At 36.2% G+C, this 14,993-nt stretch overlaps 1 protein-coding gene across 6 annotated transcripts in view; it reads right to left on the reverse strand.

The window, feature by feature from the left end:
- Positions 1 to 14,993, reverse strand: part of AKAP11 (A-kinase anchoring protein 11) — a gene marked incomplete at its 3' end in the record, with an annotated part of 53,017 nt that overhangs the window by 23,645 nt on the left and 14,379 nt on the right. For 5 of the 6 annotated variants that reach the window (XM_027774578.1, XM_027774580.1, XM_014590525.2 and 2 more), the window contains 4 exon segments: positions 2,309 to 2,443; positions 3,778 to 3,825; positions 6,817 to 6,933; positions 14,130 to 14,239. In XM_027774578.1, coding sequence (XP_027630379.1) covers positions 2,309 to 2,443; positions 3,778 to 3,825; positions 6,817 to 6,933; positions 14,130 to 14,189 — 360 coding nt within the window. 6 annotated transcript variants of the gene reach the window in all.

Genomic DNA, 14,993 nt, shown 5'->3' on the forward strand with positions numbered 1-14,993 from the left:
TGCTGTGCCGCATCAACTGATGGTCAACTCTGCTTGCCAGAACCGCCTTCCTGAAACTGTATTCCATGGAGACTCACCTACAGTTGCAGAACTGCACGAGACCCACACTTGATCCAACCTTGAATGGAATCTATTTTCCCTATTGTTAAAAACTTTGGACTCGTGACCCCTCTCCCTCTACTCGCAGCTTAGGCCTAGCAGAATGGCTCCCACAAAGAAGGGTGGCGAGAAGAAGAAGTTCTGCCATCAACGAGGTGGTGACCCAGGAATACACCATCGACATTCACAAGCGCATCCATGGCATGGGCTTCAAGAAACATGCCCCTCGGGCACTCAAAGAAATCCGGAAATTTGCCATGAAAGAGATGAGGACTCCAGATGTGCGCACTGATACCAGGCTCAACAAAGCTGTCTGGGCCAAAGGAATAAGGAATGTCCCAGATAGAATCCGTGTGTGGTTGTCCAGAAAACGAAACGAAGATGAAGATTCACCCAATAAGCTCTACACTCTGGCGACCTATGTACCTGTTACCACATTCAAAAATCTACAAACAGTCAATGTGGATGAGAACTAATTGCTGATTTTCAAATAAAGTTATAAAACAACAACAAAAAATTATTATTGAACATCTGACCAGGGAGAGACAGAGAGAGAGAGAGAGAGAGAGGGTAGGAAAATGAGCCACTAGGTCCAGGACTTGAACCATGGTTGGCCATGTGGGAGTCCAGTTTCTTAACTACCATGCCACTTGCTAACCCCAATTTTACATTCTTAATAAACCCATTTTGGTCTTAAAAAAAAAAAAAAAAAGTTAATCGCCTCTCACCCTAGCAAATTAAGTGTTTGAATGAAATATTTAATTAAGCAAATGAGTGAAACAAGCAGTTCTAGTTTTATTAATAGAGTTTATGAACAAGAGTTTTTTATACCTGGAATAAACCATCTAAATTTTAAACTTACTCGGTCAAGTGTACATGTTTTACTTCCTAAAATGCAAAGCATGTTTTAAATGCATTATCAACAAAATCATACTTGGTAAAGAACTAAAAACTGACTATTTTAAAACTAATCATCCATCTGAAATGGCAACAGTTTTGTTTATAAATAAAGAATATATCATCAAATGTCTATTTACATGATTTAAAAAAAAAAACAGAAAATGAGTCAAAGGACACTCTCTAAAACATTTCTTATATTTGGAATTGACCATAAAGAAAAATCCCTGTAGCTTAGTCAAAGTAGAAGTTCAAGAAACTGAGGCCAGCAGGTGACATGGTGGATGAGGTGCTAGACTCCCACATGACTGACTGCAGTTCAAGTCCTGAACCTAGCAGCCTGAAAATCACAACAAATAGATCAATCAATCAATCAATGTTAAAAAAAAAACAAAAAAAAAAAACAGGCCCCCGGGCCCTGCGCGGCGGAAGGGGGAAAGGCATGGAGGGCAACCATGGATGCCAGGGACAAGGGGGAGGAGGATGGGACATAGCAGAGGGTGGGGGATGGGGAATCAAGGATGGCAAAACAAAAGGCAAGGTATGCAGGACATAAGAATTGGAAAATTATTTGCTGAGAACATGTATGTTGATGTGCTTGATTGAGCCAATGCACAGCGTATTTTGGATGGAAAATTCATTTGTGTGTTGTGATGGTGTATAGTGAATTAATGTAGAAAATTAATAAATTTAAAAAAAAAACAAGAAAACTTGAAATAATCCATTTTCAGAAAACAAAAATTAATCAGACTTACACCATTTATGGAATTTCACGGATGGGAAATCTAATTTATAAGCTATGACCAAAATCACTTCAGGGATATCAAAGCTTCATGAGTTATATTTCTTATAAATCCTATTTCCTTAAGATAGCATATTTTTTAAAAAGGAAAATTTGTCTAAGCATTTAAAAGTTTAATACTATGGGACCAGCAGGTGGTGTGGAGGTTAAGGTCCCACATGGCCAACAAAGCAATTTGAGTCTCTAACTGGCGGCTTGAAAACACATCAGGCGGCATGTGTCTGCATGCCCAAACTCCCAAGGATTGCGGCATGGCCATCTACCCTAGGAGATGATCTCTCTCCCTCCTTCCCTCCTCCGCCCCTCCCTCTTTCTCTCCTCTTTGCTCTCTGTCCCTTTCCTCCCCTGCCTTCCTCCTTCCCTTCCTCTGCCATCCCTCCTGCAAAAGCACATGCTCTACAGCAAAATCTTAAAAAAAAAAAAAAAGTAGAATAAAAAAGTATAATACTATTGATTGAATGTACTAAAACTTGCCCTAAAAGGTTATTAGATATTATCTATAAAAATTACCTGATTTAGAGTATCATCACTTACATCTGTTGATTTGTTTATATCCTTCATACAAATAATTTCATTTTCATTTAGACTGCAGAAGTGGAGTGAATTCAGAAGATCTGGAAGTTCCAAAGAAACTGCAGCTAAATCCTAATTTAAAATAATAATAAATAACACTGTAGAATAACACCTTTGGTAAGATTCCTACAATGGGAAAATCATAGGTCTACTGGTTAATAAACATTCTGGCTCTTGATAGTTAATACATGCAGCTTATCCACATATAAGCTTTTTTTAAGATAATACAAGATATAATAAAATCATTTCATACTATTTCTGCAGCCTTTCAACATATTACTATCACGCTATAAAAAAATTTTACATTGTACCTCACATATCCATGACAATTAAGCATTTAATAGTTTACAGCATATGTCAACCTACAGTCCTCAGGTTTAACTCTGAATATTTCATACAGCACTCTTGGCTAGAAATTTACTTCAGAGCTTAAGTTTTAATTTTGTAAAATACAAGTCCATTTTTCTGTCTTTTCTCTTCAAGGTATTATATTACACATTTTTACTAAAAAGCTTATGAAGACTAATAGAAAAGAGATTCACTTATGTTTTCACTACTTGTCCTTTTTATGTTTTACTCATTTAAGGAATTATTTAGAGTCTTAGACTCTTTATAGAGTAGTTTCCTTTTTAAATATGGTTCTATCAGTAACTCTGAGTAGAGAATTAGAGGAATACTTTGGAACATTTCTTTTGTCGAGGCACACATTCTCATGATTATGTCCCCTCTTGTTCCTTCTTTCCAAACCATTTCCTTCAAGAAAGGGCACAATCAAGACATAGAGCAGAGTTCTTGTTCATAATTACCTACTATGTATTCACAAAGAACTGAATAATGCTATTTCTTCCTCTATTAGGAGATGCTTCACACATAAGAGGAAACATGTGGCAATCACAACTTTCTAAGCAGCAGGATAAGGAGGAAAAAAGTACGTTCCCCCCATCTACACAAGCGTCAACCACGGTCCTCAACTATGCTGCTTTCCTTTGTGATCAAATAACTGCCTAAATCAAACAGGCTAAAACTTTTGTACTGGAAAACTGATACTTCTTACAAAGTTTGTCTTTTAAATGTAACTAAAAAATATATAAATTTTTCCTGTCAAATTACAAAAACCATCAAAATAAAATGTCTTACAGTCCATATTAGGCACAGAATGGAGGGAAAAAACAGCCTGAATCTGCAATCTTCTCAGATAAATGACTCTTGTGGTTAAACCTAAAGCTGTTTTCCATAATTAGAATACTCAGTAAAAATTTCCAAAACACCCTCAAAATGTCACCTTTCAACTTTGCAAATTTACCAGAAGAATGTAAATTTCGACACTGGGGCAGATTTTTTATGGTCTCAAAATTTGTTCCAAATAATTTCTGTCAGTCCTTCCCAGTTCAATAAATTGACCCTACCTGTATATGAGCAGCATCCGTTTCTTCATTAAAACCCAGAAATGTGACCTAAATAAAAACGAATAAAGTTCCATTAATTGGAGTTTTAAAATCTTGTCTCAGGTTGTTAACTAAGCTGAGAAATAGGAAAAAATATGGAACTGCCTTGGACAGAACAACTTTTTCAAGTATGATCGAAAAGGTTCTACAGCAGAGATTTAGCTCCAAATGCAGTTCTTAAACCTTATCCTCATTACTAATGTACTAGCAAGTACAATCAATTGTACCCATAAAGCATTTCAAATTGACCCACTTCTCTCCATTACCCCCTCCCCGACCGCTACCTCTTCTCACCAATACTACTATAATCCCCTCCCACCTGGTTCCACTATCATACCATTTCCCTGTTAAAACTCTTCTATGCTTCCAGGGCAAAATACAAAATGGGGTTAGCCCGTGTCCTCGGCTTTCTCTCATTTTCATTCATACTTATGGGCTTGCTTTCTGGGTCTGGAACATACCGAGTCTGTTCTTAATCTCAGTCAAGGTGTGGCTTTAGGCAAAGTATGTTCTTCTCTTTAGAGAAGGACAAGAACCTTTAGGGTATGCTTGGCGGTTATGCCCCCTTGACATGGCCCCTACACATTCTTTAAGTTTCAACTCAAATGTCACCTCCTCAAAGAGGCCTTGTCTGGGTAGACCCCCAAGGATACTTCGTCACTGCCATCTCGTGAAACTATCATTTATTTCCCTCAATACACTTACAGAATGATTACTCTGCAGAAATTTATGTAAATTAAATCACTAAAGAATACCTAATGCCAAAAGCAAAATGTCACATTACTAAGTTAAAAAAAAAAGTTACAGAAAAATTATATACAGTACCTACACAATTCAACCTATTTTTAAAAACATGCACTGAAAATAATACCAGAAGGCAAGATATAAAACTTTAAGCAGGACTTAACTCAGGATGATGGAGTTATAGGTTATTTTATTTTTTGTACTCTTTTAACCTTATGCCTTTTTTTATTTTAATTTATGGAATCAATGATAATCATTTCCATTTTTATACTTTTAGCATTTTTTCTCCAAAAAATGTACTTTTTATTTTTAAAAAACTCTTTTTTAATATTTTATCTTTTACATTTTTTTTTTTTTTTTTTTTTTTTTTTTTTGTATTTTAAGACAGAATCAGAACTTCCAGAAAGCAGATACTGTGGCTAAAAACACAATACTTAAGAGTAATGTGGGTAACTGCTTCTCAGGAATTAGAAAATGACATAGTTAACACACAAAGCAACCTAGAATATACTTTTAATCTTTCTGATGATCTAGAAGCAAATCAGAATGTTAAGTTACCCAAAGATCTTTATTCTAATTATAGTTATTACTTTATGGGAAATGTACAGTTAATTTCCAGGCACCTAGGTAAACTGTTACTCTCTAGGAGCCTGTCTCATCTATAAAACTTAAGATAATACAACTTTCCTCCCACAATTACAGTTAGTAAGATAATGCAAAGGAAAGTGTGTGACAAATCCCAGGGACTTGATAATTTGTTACCAATATAGATACAGATATTGTTGATCTAGATATTGATACAGAATATCATTGATTCTATAACAAATTTCCTTCCTTCAAAAAGACACATGGAGACATCACACCTCAAAGTGGGACAGGAATTCCTGCTATTCTTTCAAGTTTACTTGACTGAATGCAAAAGAAAATAAGCTAACAAGGGCTTAGAAGATGCTAGGGAGTTTTATATTTCCCTGATAAAGTTTCCACACCAAGGAATGAGGGCTTGCAAGGCACTACGTAAGCATCTGGAGACATACGGAAGGAGAACTGTTAGAGGGCAGGACAAAAGAGACTTCTCAATAACTGAGTAGAGTAAGAGTAGTTTGGTTTTACTAAAATAGAGTACAAAGGGACAGCAAAGAAGATGACAGTCAAAGGCAACAATAAGTGCGCTGACACAGAAGGAAAAGGCTCGGATGGCAGAACATTCCAGGTCTAAAAGGTATGCTCATCTTCCTAGGAAACATCATCAAACAGAGAAATTCTTAGGAAATAGAAAAAAATACACCCCAAGATAAGAAAAATCAAGATTGTTATTAAAACTATCATTTCAGGGGCTGGCAAATAGCATGGTAAAGGCACTGGATTCCCACATTGCCGACCACAATTTGGGTAATAAACTTAGCAGCTTGTTCTCTCGCATTCCCTTTCAGTCTGGTCAAATTAAAAAATAATAAATGAAATTAATAATTCTTTAAAAGAAAAACCTACCATTTCAAAAAAGTTTCAACTTAATATATGAATCAGTTTTGAACTGCAATGACCTAAAGTCATATCTCTCGTTTGGTAATATAAACGTGAAAATTGACTTACGCATTACAGAAAAAAAATCTTTTTATGCAATAAATTCAAACAATGATTGGAAACACCATATGTAGCAAAGAAATAAGTAAGTTAGTTACATTTGTTATCTTCAAGTAGTAGAATAAATATCTTAATTGCAAAGATAAATTTATCACTTTTTAAAAAATTTTACAGGAGGCATGTGCACTTGTCAGAGAAACAGGAGAGGGAGAAAGCAACCCCCACTGGGAATGGCCATACCACAACCCCTTCTTCATTTCTCCCTCCTGTTGGGATTTCGGGCACACGTACACACGCACACATATCCAATGTGTTTCTCAAACCCCAGGTCCAGGAATCAAAGCAAAGGGTTAGCATTACTTTTTTATTATGAATTAAGAGCACTGAATTTTAACAATCAAGAAAACTAACAAAATCCAAAAAATGAATATAGGAATAGGCATATACTTTATGTTTCAAAGTGAGACCATAAATATTAAAATTTTAATTACTGAATATAGTAGGAATCATCTACTATAGTACTGGTAAGCAGTCACCAACAACTAGTCGGTATTCAAAACAGGTACTTCCATGTCATGTAGAGATATTAGACATTTTACAAATAGGTAACACAAAGATGCATGAAAATACATTGTACTTTAAAGGAAAGTGTTTGTAAGTGCTATTTCAAACCTCAGATAAATTGGCATTTTCGTCCTGCTTTAAACAGTCCTCTGCTGATACGCTGCACAGTGCCTTCTCACTCTGTAATAATGACTTTATAGATTGGAACACATCTTCACTGAAACTCTGAAACAAACAAACAAACAAAAAACCAAAAACATTTTAATGTTTAATTCTAACACAAGGTTAAAAGGTTATGAAAATATTTTAGTTTTAGATGGAGAGTCATTCATTCTCCAATTGATATTTACTTGGCACCTTTTGATAACGTATGGGGAACTCAATTGACCTGAAAAGAACAGCAGCTCCAGTCAGCTAAAAAGGCTTAAGTAGAGTTCCACATGCCCAAAACACAGAAACCAGAGCCTAGGGATTTGAATCCCTAAAAGACCATGTAGGCTCTCACACCAGGCTCATTTACTCTCAGCTTACATTAAAACCTAATGTAAGACTGCAGATCAGATATCCCAGTCACTGGTAGAACAGAAGCAACAACTGGGGAGCAGCAGTTAGCGTAATGGCTATGTCGCTAGACTGCCATGTAGTCAACCGCGGTTTGAGTCCCAGACCTGGTGGCTTAAACTCACACCGGGCACGTGTACGTGCGTGCCCAAGATTCCGAGAGGAGAATGGAGGAGAAGGGATTGCGGCATGGTCGTCCCCCCAGGGGGTGATTTCTCGCTTTCTGTCTTTCTTTCTGGCGAGTCCACATAACCTATAGCAAAAAACTCTCCAAAAAAAAAAAAAAAAGAACAGAAGCAACAATTTATAAGTGAGACGATATGGAAGCTATAATCAGGCATAGTAACAATAGCTATCGCTACCTACAAGTCAGACGCAAAAGAAAAAAGAGACAGTAACACAAAATAAGGCTTTACAGGACTACTAAGGCAGCTATAAAATGATAATGAGGGAAAGGATTCCAGATTTGGGGAAGAGGGAGAGTGCAAAGTAAAAGAGGGAAGATAACAAAACTTACAGTCAGACATCAAATAGATCATTAATTTCCTTGTACTTTATAGTTTCCAACTTGCTGATCTGCTCTTCTATCAGAAAGTCCTTACTTCCCAGTCTTCCTCTATAAAAATCCTACCCATCCTAAGACTTGCGAAGATTTTTACTATCTTAGTCATAACAAATCTAAGTTCCTGCTGTATAGTTTGCATACTGAGAACACTTAATCTATATCAAACATATTATAATTACTATACTCATACATGTCTTTCCTACCATTAAACCAAATTGAAGAGGTAAGAGATTATATTTCACTCACCTTGTTTCCCCAGATTTCAGTAGAGATTCTTAGAACTCGAGAAACAGCTACTAATTTATTTATTTATTTTTTGGCCAGACGGCACATTCACTCCTGGGAGGAGGGGGCCAAGAAAGCATCCCCAATGGGGAGTGGTGATGATGCAGTCCATTTTCTTTCATCCTCCATCCTTTCAGGATTTTAGAAACAACACACACACACACACAAACACACCCAGCATGTCTTTCAAGCCCTAGGTCTAGGACTTGAACTACACGGTCATGTGGGAGCTATTAACCGTCATGCCATAGGCTGACCCAAAGTTGCTAATTTTAATAAATTAATAGAAATCTTTGGTCTATGGGACCAGCAGTTGGCATAATGGCTATGTCGCTGGACTCCCATGTAGTCTACCACGGTTCAAGTCCTGGACCTGGTGGCTTAAAACTCACGCCGGGCGTGTGTGCATGCGTGCCCAAGATCCCAAGAGGAGAATGAAAGAGAAGGGATTTCAGCGTGGCCATCCCCCCTGGGGGGTGATTTCTTGCTTTCTGTCTCTCTGTCTCTCTGTCTATCCGGCAAGCACACACACCCTATGGCAAAAAAAAAAAAACTCTCAAAAAAAAAAAAATCTTTGGTCCAAGAAATACAAATATGAAAGCAAAGAATTTAAGAAAAAAAGATGTAATGTTAAATCGAATCTGACCTATCATGAAGAACTTATAATTCTTTAAATATATGTTCTACCTTTTCCCATTCACTATTTGGTTTCTTCATACTAACTGCCAGTAAAAAGAGCTAGAGTTCCTCAGAGAAGTCCCTGATCCCAGGTCTGGGGCACAGAATGTATAAAATGAACCTGGAATGTCTAACTGAACCAAAATGCATTGAAATACTCAAAGACTAAGTGGGTATTTCAAAAGAACATAAAAGCCAGCTTGAAGGACTTCCCACTGGCCAAACCTGGGATAACTGTGGCATCAAAAAGAATAAAAATAGTAATAGATTATAACCACTATTTTTTTTAATCTATAAGTATATTAAAACTGAAATGTTCTTTTCCAAGAATTCTGGTTGATAATATGGAAAGAGTGAAGAAACTGGAAACTCCCATTTGTAACTCCCAAAGTAATAACTGATGTAGGAAAAGATCATCAATGCATTCTAAATCTAATGGGTACAGCATACTCACACTGTTTCTAAGTGTCACCTTACAGGTTATTTATTAACCATGTTAGTTACACAAGTACAATATGCAATTATGTTGGAGAAACCTAGCAGTTAGACTCTTAAAACCTGTTCAAATCTGGCAGCAATTTGCACCTCTTGATCATAAAGAATAGAATGAACACAGCATCACCTTTGTGAGGTTTCTACTGAATCTAATCACCAAACGACCCAGGATATGGGGTGTTCTACACAACAACTGGGACAGGCTCTTCCAAAGACTTCCTGTCATGAGAAAAGAGTCTAGATCATTGGGATGGTCTAACCTAGAGGAGACCAAATAGACCCAACACTCAAATGCAGGGTGTGAACTTTGACTGGATCCTAGACAAAAAGCAAAGAAAAAGTTCTAAGGATATTAAAGATAATGAGGACATCTACGAACAGACTGTACGCTAGAGGATGTACTGAATTAATGGTTTTCTTAGAGGTAGTAATAAGGCTGACATACTCTTATCTCCCCCCACCCCCCACAGTGGGTGATTTCTCACTTTCCCTCTCTCTGTCTTTGTCTCTCTCCAGCAAGTGTACACACTCCAAGTCAAAACCTTAAGTAAAATGATGTATGTACGATTGTATGATGGCAGTGTTCAGAATGTGTATGTGCATGTGTGTGTGTAGAAAGAGAATGAGAATGGCAAAATGTCAACAGAGGGTGAACTAAGTGGTATTTACTGTACTAGATTTTCCCCCTAATTTTCCTATGCTCCTGAAAACACCCTATATTTGAAATAATTTGTTTTTATTAATGAATGCAGACTTTCACATTAAATTACAATCATGGAATCAAAAAAGGAAAAAATATGCAATGTGATATCTGAACTTGAACTAACTATATAAACTCATGACACCATAAAAGCAAAGGGCACTCCTAGTACCCAGACCTTGGCTTCTAAATAGCATTCTTTGAAAACCTGCCAATTCCAGATCTGAGGAATGGAAAGTACGTGAAACTGGGTCCCCTCTACCAACAGGGTATAACCAGAATGGAAGGAAGCAAACAATTATGCACCTAAAACAAAAGGACTAGCCTGGAGAGACACCCAGGTACCAGTTCTGGGACAAATGAGTAACTCAAAATAAATAAATGAATAGATGAATAAATTAATGTAAATAAATAAAAGACTGTAAAATAGAGACTTGTGAAAATCCATGAGTCCAAAGCAATACAAGTAAATAAATGAACGAATGAGAAGTAAACTCAGCTGCCACTACTGGAGGTAGCTAACACATTAAGTCATTAATCTGAAAACTAGTCACTAAAATGCAATTACCCTGCTTTTATAGAAGATATTATACTTACTCTAAGATCAATGAGGAAAAAGCCTTTCTTTAAGAAGAATACCAGCTTGGAGTCAGATTGTAACACAGTGGTAAACACAATGTTCTGTGAGGCAATGGCACATGGAAAGGTTCCTGGCTCAAGTCTGGAGACCTCCATGAGTATGCCAAGAACACATGTGTCGATGATGCAGAGCTGACTGAAGATCGAAGTGGATTACAGAATCGAGACCCTCAAGACTCTGCTGGGGGTACTTTTTCTCTCACTCTCTGAATAAGTAAATAAATAAACTTAAAGAAAAAAGAAGATGGGCCATCAAGTGGCATGGAGGTTAAGATGGCTGGATGCCATATGACCAGCTGTGAGCCCTGGACTGGGTGAGTTGAAAAACAAACTAGACCTGTGTGTGTCCATGCCCAAAACGTGAGGAGAATGAAGGAGAAAAGATTGGGACAGGGCCATTCTCCCTAGGAGGTGCTTTCTCACTTTCCTTCTCCCTCTGTCTCTCTTCAGTGAGCACAAGCAAAACTAAAAACTAAAAAACCTAAAAACAAACAAACAAAAAAAAGCTAATAAAGATAAAAGAGTAAAAGGGCAGAATTAGGAAAATCACTATTTTGTACCTCCCAAGGAATAACTGATTCAGGAAAGCATCACCAAGGGATACCAAAAACAATAGATAAAATATTCTTTAAAAAACAGAAAGCATGCACACAAAACACAATCATGCACACAATCATCATCTCAAAAATTATTTGCCAAGGGAAAAACATAACATGCACTTTTACAGTATCTCTGGCAGAGTTACCCACTTAGCCAAGAGTGTCTATTTTAAGCAATTTACCAATTTTAACATCACTGATAGAAGAAAAACCTAAAATTCTGTCCTCACATCACCCCATAAAGTATTCTCACCAAAAGAAAAAAAAAATTTTATAGAGATTTTTGCTGTACGGCATGTGCGTTCACTGAGAGACAGGGAGAGATGGAGAGAGAAAAAGTGAGAAGTCACCACCCAAGGAGGATGGCCATGCTGCAATCCCTTCTCTTCCATTCTCTTCTGAAGATTCTGGGCACACATGCATGGCCTGGCATGAGTTCCAATCCTCCACGTCCAGGACTCAAACCACACCAAAAATGTTTAACATAATCCATTTGAGCCCTTAAGCCTAACTTGTACTTTATATGAAATATAGGAAAGAAATGAGCAAACTAAAAAGCATCGTGAGAAAACAAGATAATTCAGATATGGGATACTAGACAGAAAACTGGTCTGGCTTATTCAAAAAGTCAGCCTTGAATAAACAAAATAAATAAAAAGTAAACATTCTTTCAGACAAAATCAAAGGTTAACGAGTCCTAACTGAGAAATGCAACAAAGATACAGGAGAATGTATGTGAGGGAGTAAACTATAAAAGACATTTTAGAGATAATAAAGGAAATCTTAGTATGGCTGGGTATTAGATATATGGGAATTCTATTTCTTTCTCTTGGTGTGATAATGCTACTGTTGTTATGTAGGAGGATGTTATTATCCCTGGGAGAAGCATGCTGAAGTGTTCAGGGATGAAGAGACATTATGATTGTAATTTCGGTTCTGCCAAAAAATAAAGAACACACACAAAGCAAACAAGACAAAATACTAATGACAGCTGAATATGGGTAGTAGGTATGCACATTCATATGTAGGTGTGCTATGCTTTTAACTTTTCTGTATGTTTGAAAATTTTTATAATAAAATGTTGTCAAAATATTACTGGGATAAATTATAGCTTTTTCTGATTTTCACAAATTTATTTCCAATATGTATTCAATGTATCTCTATCTTTATGCAAAGTATAGTAAAATCTAAAAAACTCAACTGTAACATTCAATCTCCACAGTAGCCAAGAGGTAAGGTTTTGTCATTTAGTCATATCAAGTAAAGACATGGAAGATGGTACATGTATGTGCATAAATTCACATAAACAGTATCCAATATTTGGATTCACATACTTTTATCTGAAAAAATTTTCAAGGATTCAAGTAAATTCAAATTGAATCTTTATTGCAGGTTTAATATAGATAATGTGTTTAAAAAAATATATATGTTAACATGATAGTATACAATTTCAGCTATTGCCTAATCCTTTAAAAAATCCCTGGTAGCATACTGGCAATTCAAGTTAGGTATATCAGGCTTGAAGAACATGGTACCAGTCCGTTATTATATTTTTATATATTACTTAGGTATAATTACTAATTTCAAACCATCAGTATAATTTAATCATTACTTTAAAGGTTATGAGTCCAATTACTAATCTGAAAAACTGTAATAAATATACTACAGTTTACAAATAGTAGAAACACAGAGAAAACATTTCTTATTGTACCTTTTTCAAATTAAAAAGTAGATTTGTTAAATTTAATGGTACTTGGGGACTGGCAAGTGGTGTGGTGGTTAAGGCACTGGACACTCCCACATGGCCGACGATGGTTCGAGTCCCAGGCCTGGTGACTTGCTTTCTCACTTTTCTCTCTCTCTCTTTCTCTCTCTCTCTCTGTGTCTCTCTGGTCAAATTAAAATAAATGAATGACTGAATAAATGAAACTGAATAAAATAATTTTTAAAAATTAACGGTACTTTACCTGAAAACATAGGGAGCATAATACTAAAACATTAATTACAAACTGTTTAAAAGCAATTTCACTTTCTGTTTTCCAACTCTGCAGCCATCCTATGGACTTGGTAACCATTTTCTCAAAATTAGCAGTCAAACCCACACATACCTTAGTTCTCTGAAGAAATGAAAGATTAGATCAAAAAGCAGGCCCAGAAACTCACAAGAACATTGACAATGAGAGCCTTGAAAAATTAGCAAAGGAAACAGGAGTCATAAGAAAGAGGGAAGGTGACAAAATGACTGTAATCAAAGAACTCAAAGGCCATCTCATCTTAACATGTGAGGGCTTGTCACCAGTATCATACAAGGCAGAAGTTGAAGTCCAGGAAAAGGACTATCCTCCAGTCTCCATTCTCCCTTCTTCCAGTAATACTGCCAAAGTTTTGGCAAAGATAAAACTGTCAATGATGATCAAATAGTCATAGGAGAGGGAGTGAAGGGGTATTTCCTCAGAGTAGATGAAAGAAAGGATTAAGAGCCATATTGCATTTGCCCACTACTTTGTACCCAAAATCTAGCACAGATCCGGGAGCATAACAGGCTCTCAAATTCACATTTGCTGAATAAAAAAGGAATGAACTGTAGTATTTCTTATGTGCTTATGGCAAAGCCACAGATAAGAAAATTTACACATGGATGACCTCCACTGCTAAAAATCAGATAAAAAATTACATGTTGAGAAGAAACGAGGTGGCATTGTGATTTTTAGGAAATAAAACCACCGGAATCCTGGCTTTGTATCATTTTTTTCATAGATGTCTAATCTTTGCAGTATTTTAAAGTCACTATCTTAAATAATAAAATATATTAAAAAACACATAATATCTACAGGGCTTCAAAAGAAAAGATGAATAGTTTTATTAAAACCGTCACTTAACAGAACCTAAGTAAACTTACTTTTTTGACAGATGCTCTAGTCTTCATGTGGCTGTTTCTGAAAGGCTGGAAAGTTGCCATAACTATATTACTGTCGTATGTTACCAGTGAAGAGTTAACTCTCAAAACACCTAATAAAAACATCAAAAGAAAACAACCTATTTATTATCTTAGTGATTCAGGCAAAAATTATTTGCTAAAATAATTTCTTTAGACTCAAGTCATTTAAAGAAAAATAAAAAACAAAAATAATTCTGAGCCCTAAAGTTTTACTTAGCAATCCAAAAGGAATATTTGAAAAACATACATATTAGTACCTTAACAAGAAACATATTACAAAAATCTTATTTTTAGATTCCAAGGTATAACTTACCCTTATCTATTCAATATCACTGCTTTTTATTGAAAAGCCTCAATAATATTTGAAAAACCTTCTTTTTTTCTTTTTCTTTTTTTTTTTTTGCTATAGGGTACGTGCGCTCGCCAGACAGAGACAGAAAGCAAGAAATCACCCCCCAGGGGGACTGCCACACAGCAATCCCTTCTCCTCCATTCTCCTCTCAGGATCTTGGGCACACATGTCTGGCGTGAATTTTAAGCCATCAGATCTGGGACTCAAACCGTGGTCAATTATACGGGGGAGTCCAGTGACATACCCATTACGCTAGCTGCTGGTCCCTGAAATACCTTTTTAAGTCTTAGAAAATCATAAAAAGAATCCCAGCTTTTCTCACTCCCAAAAGTTACTCCAATCTCTACAGCAACAGTAAATATCCAGACATTCTTATTTCTTGGGCAGAAAGATTGGATAACACACAAATGAAAATATGGTATCTGTAAATATCCCAAGTTAGATAGATGAACAAAAGACACATCTCTTATATA

Source organism: Tupaia chinensis, unplaced genomic scaffold (genome assembly GCF_000334495.1).
Source record: "Tupaia chinensis unplaced genomic scaffold, TupChi_1.0 Scaffold000458_1, whole genome shotgun sequence".
Classification (NCBI taxonomy): Eukaryota; Metazoa; Chordata; class Mammalia; order Scandentia; family Tupaiidae; genus Tupaia; species Tupaia belangeri.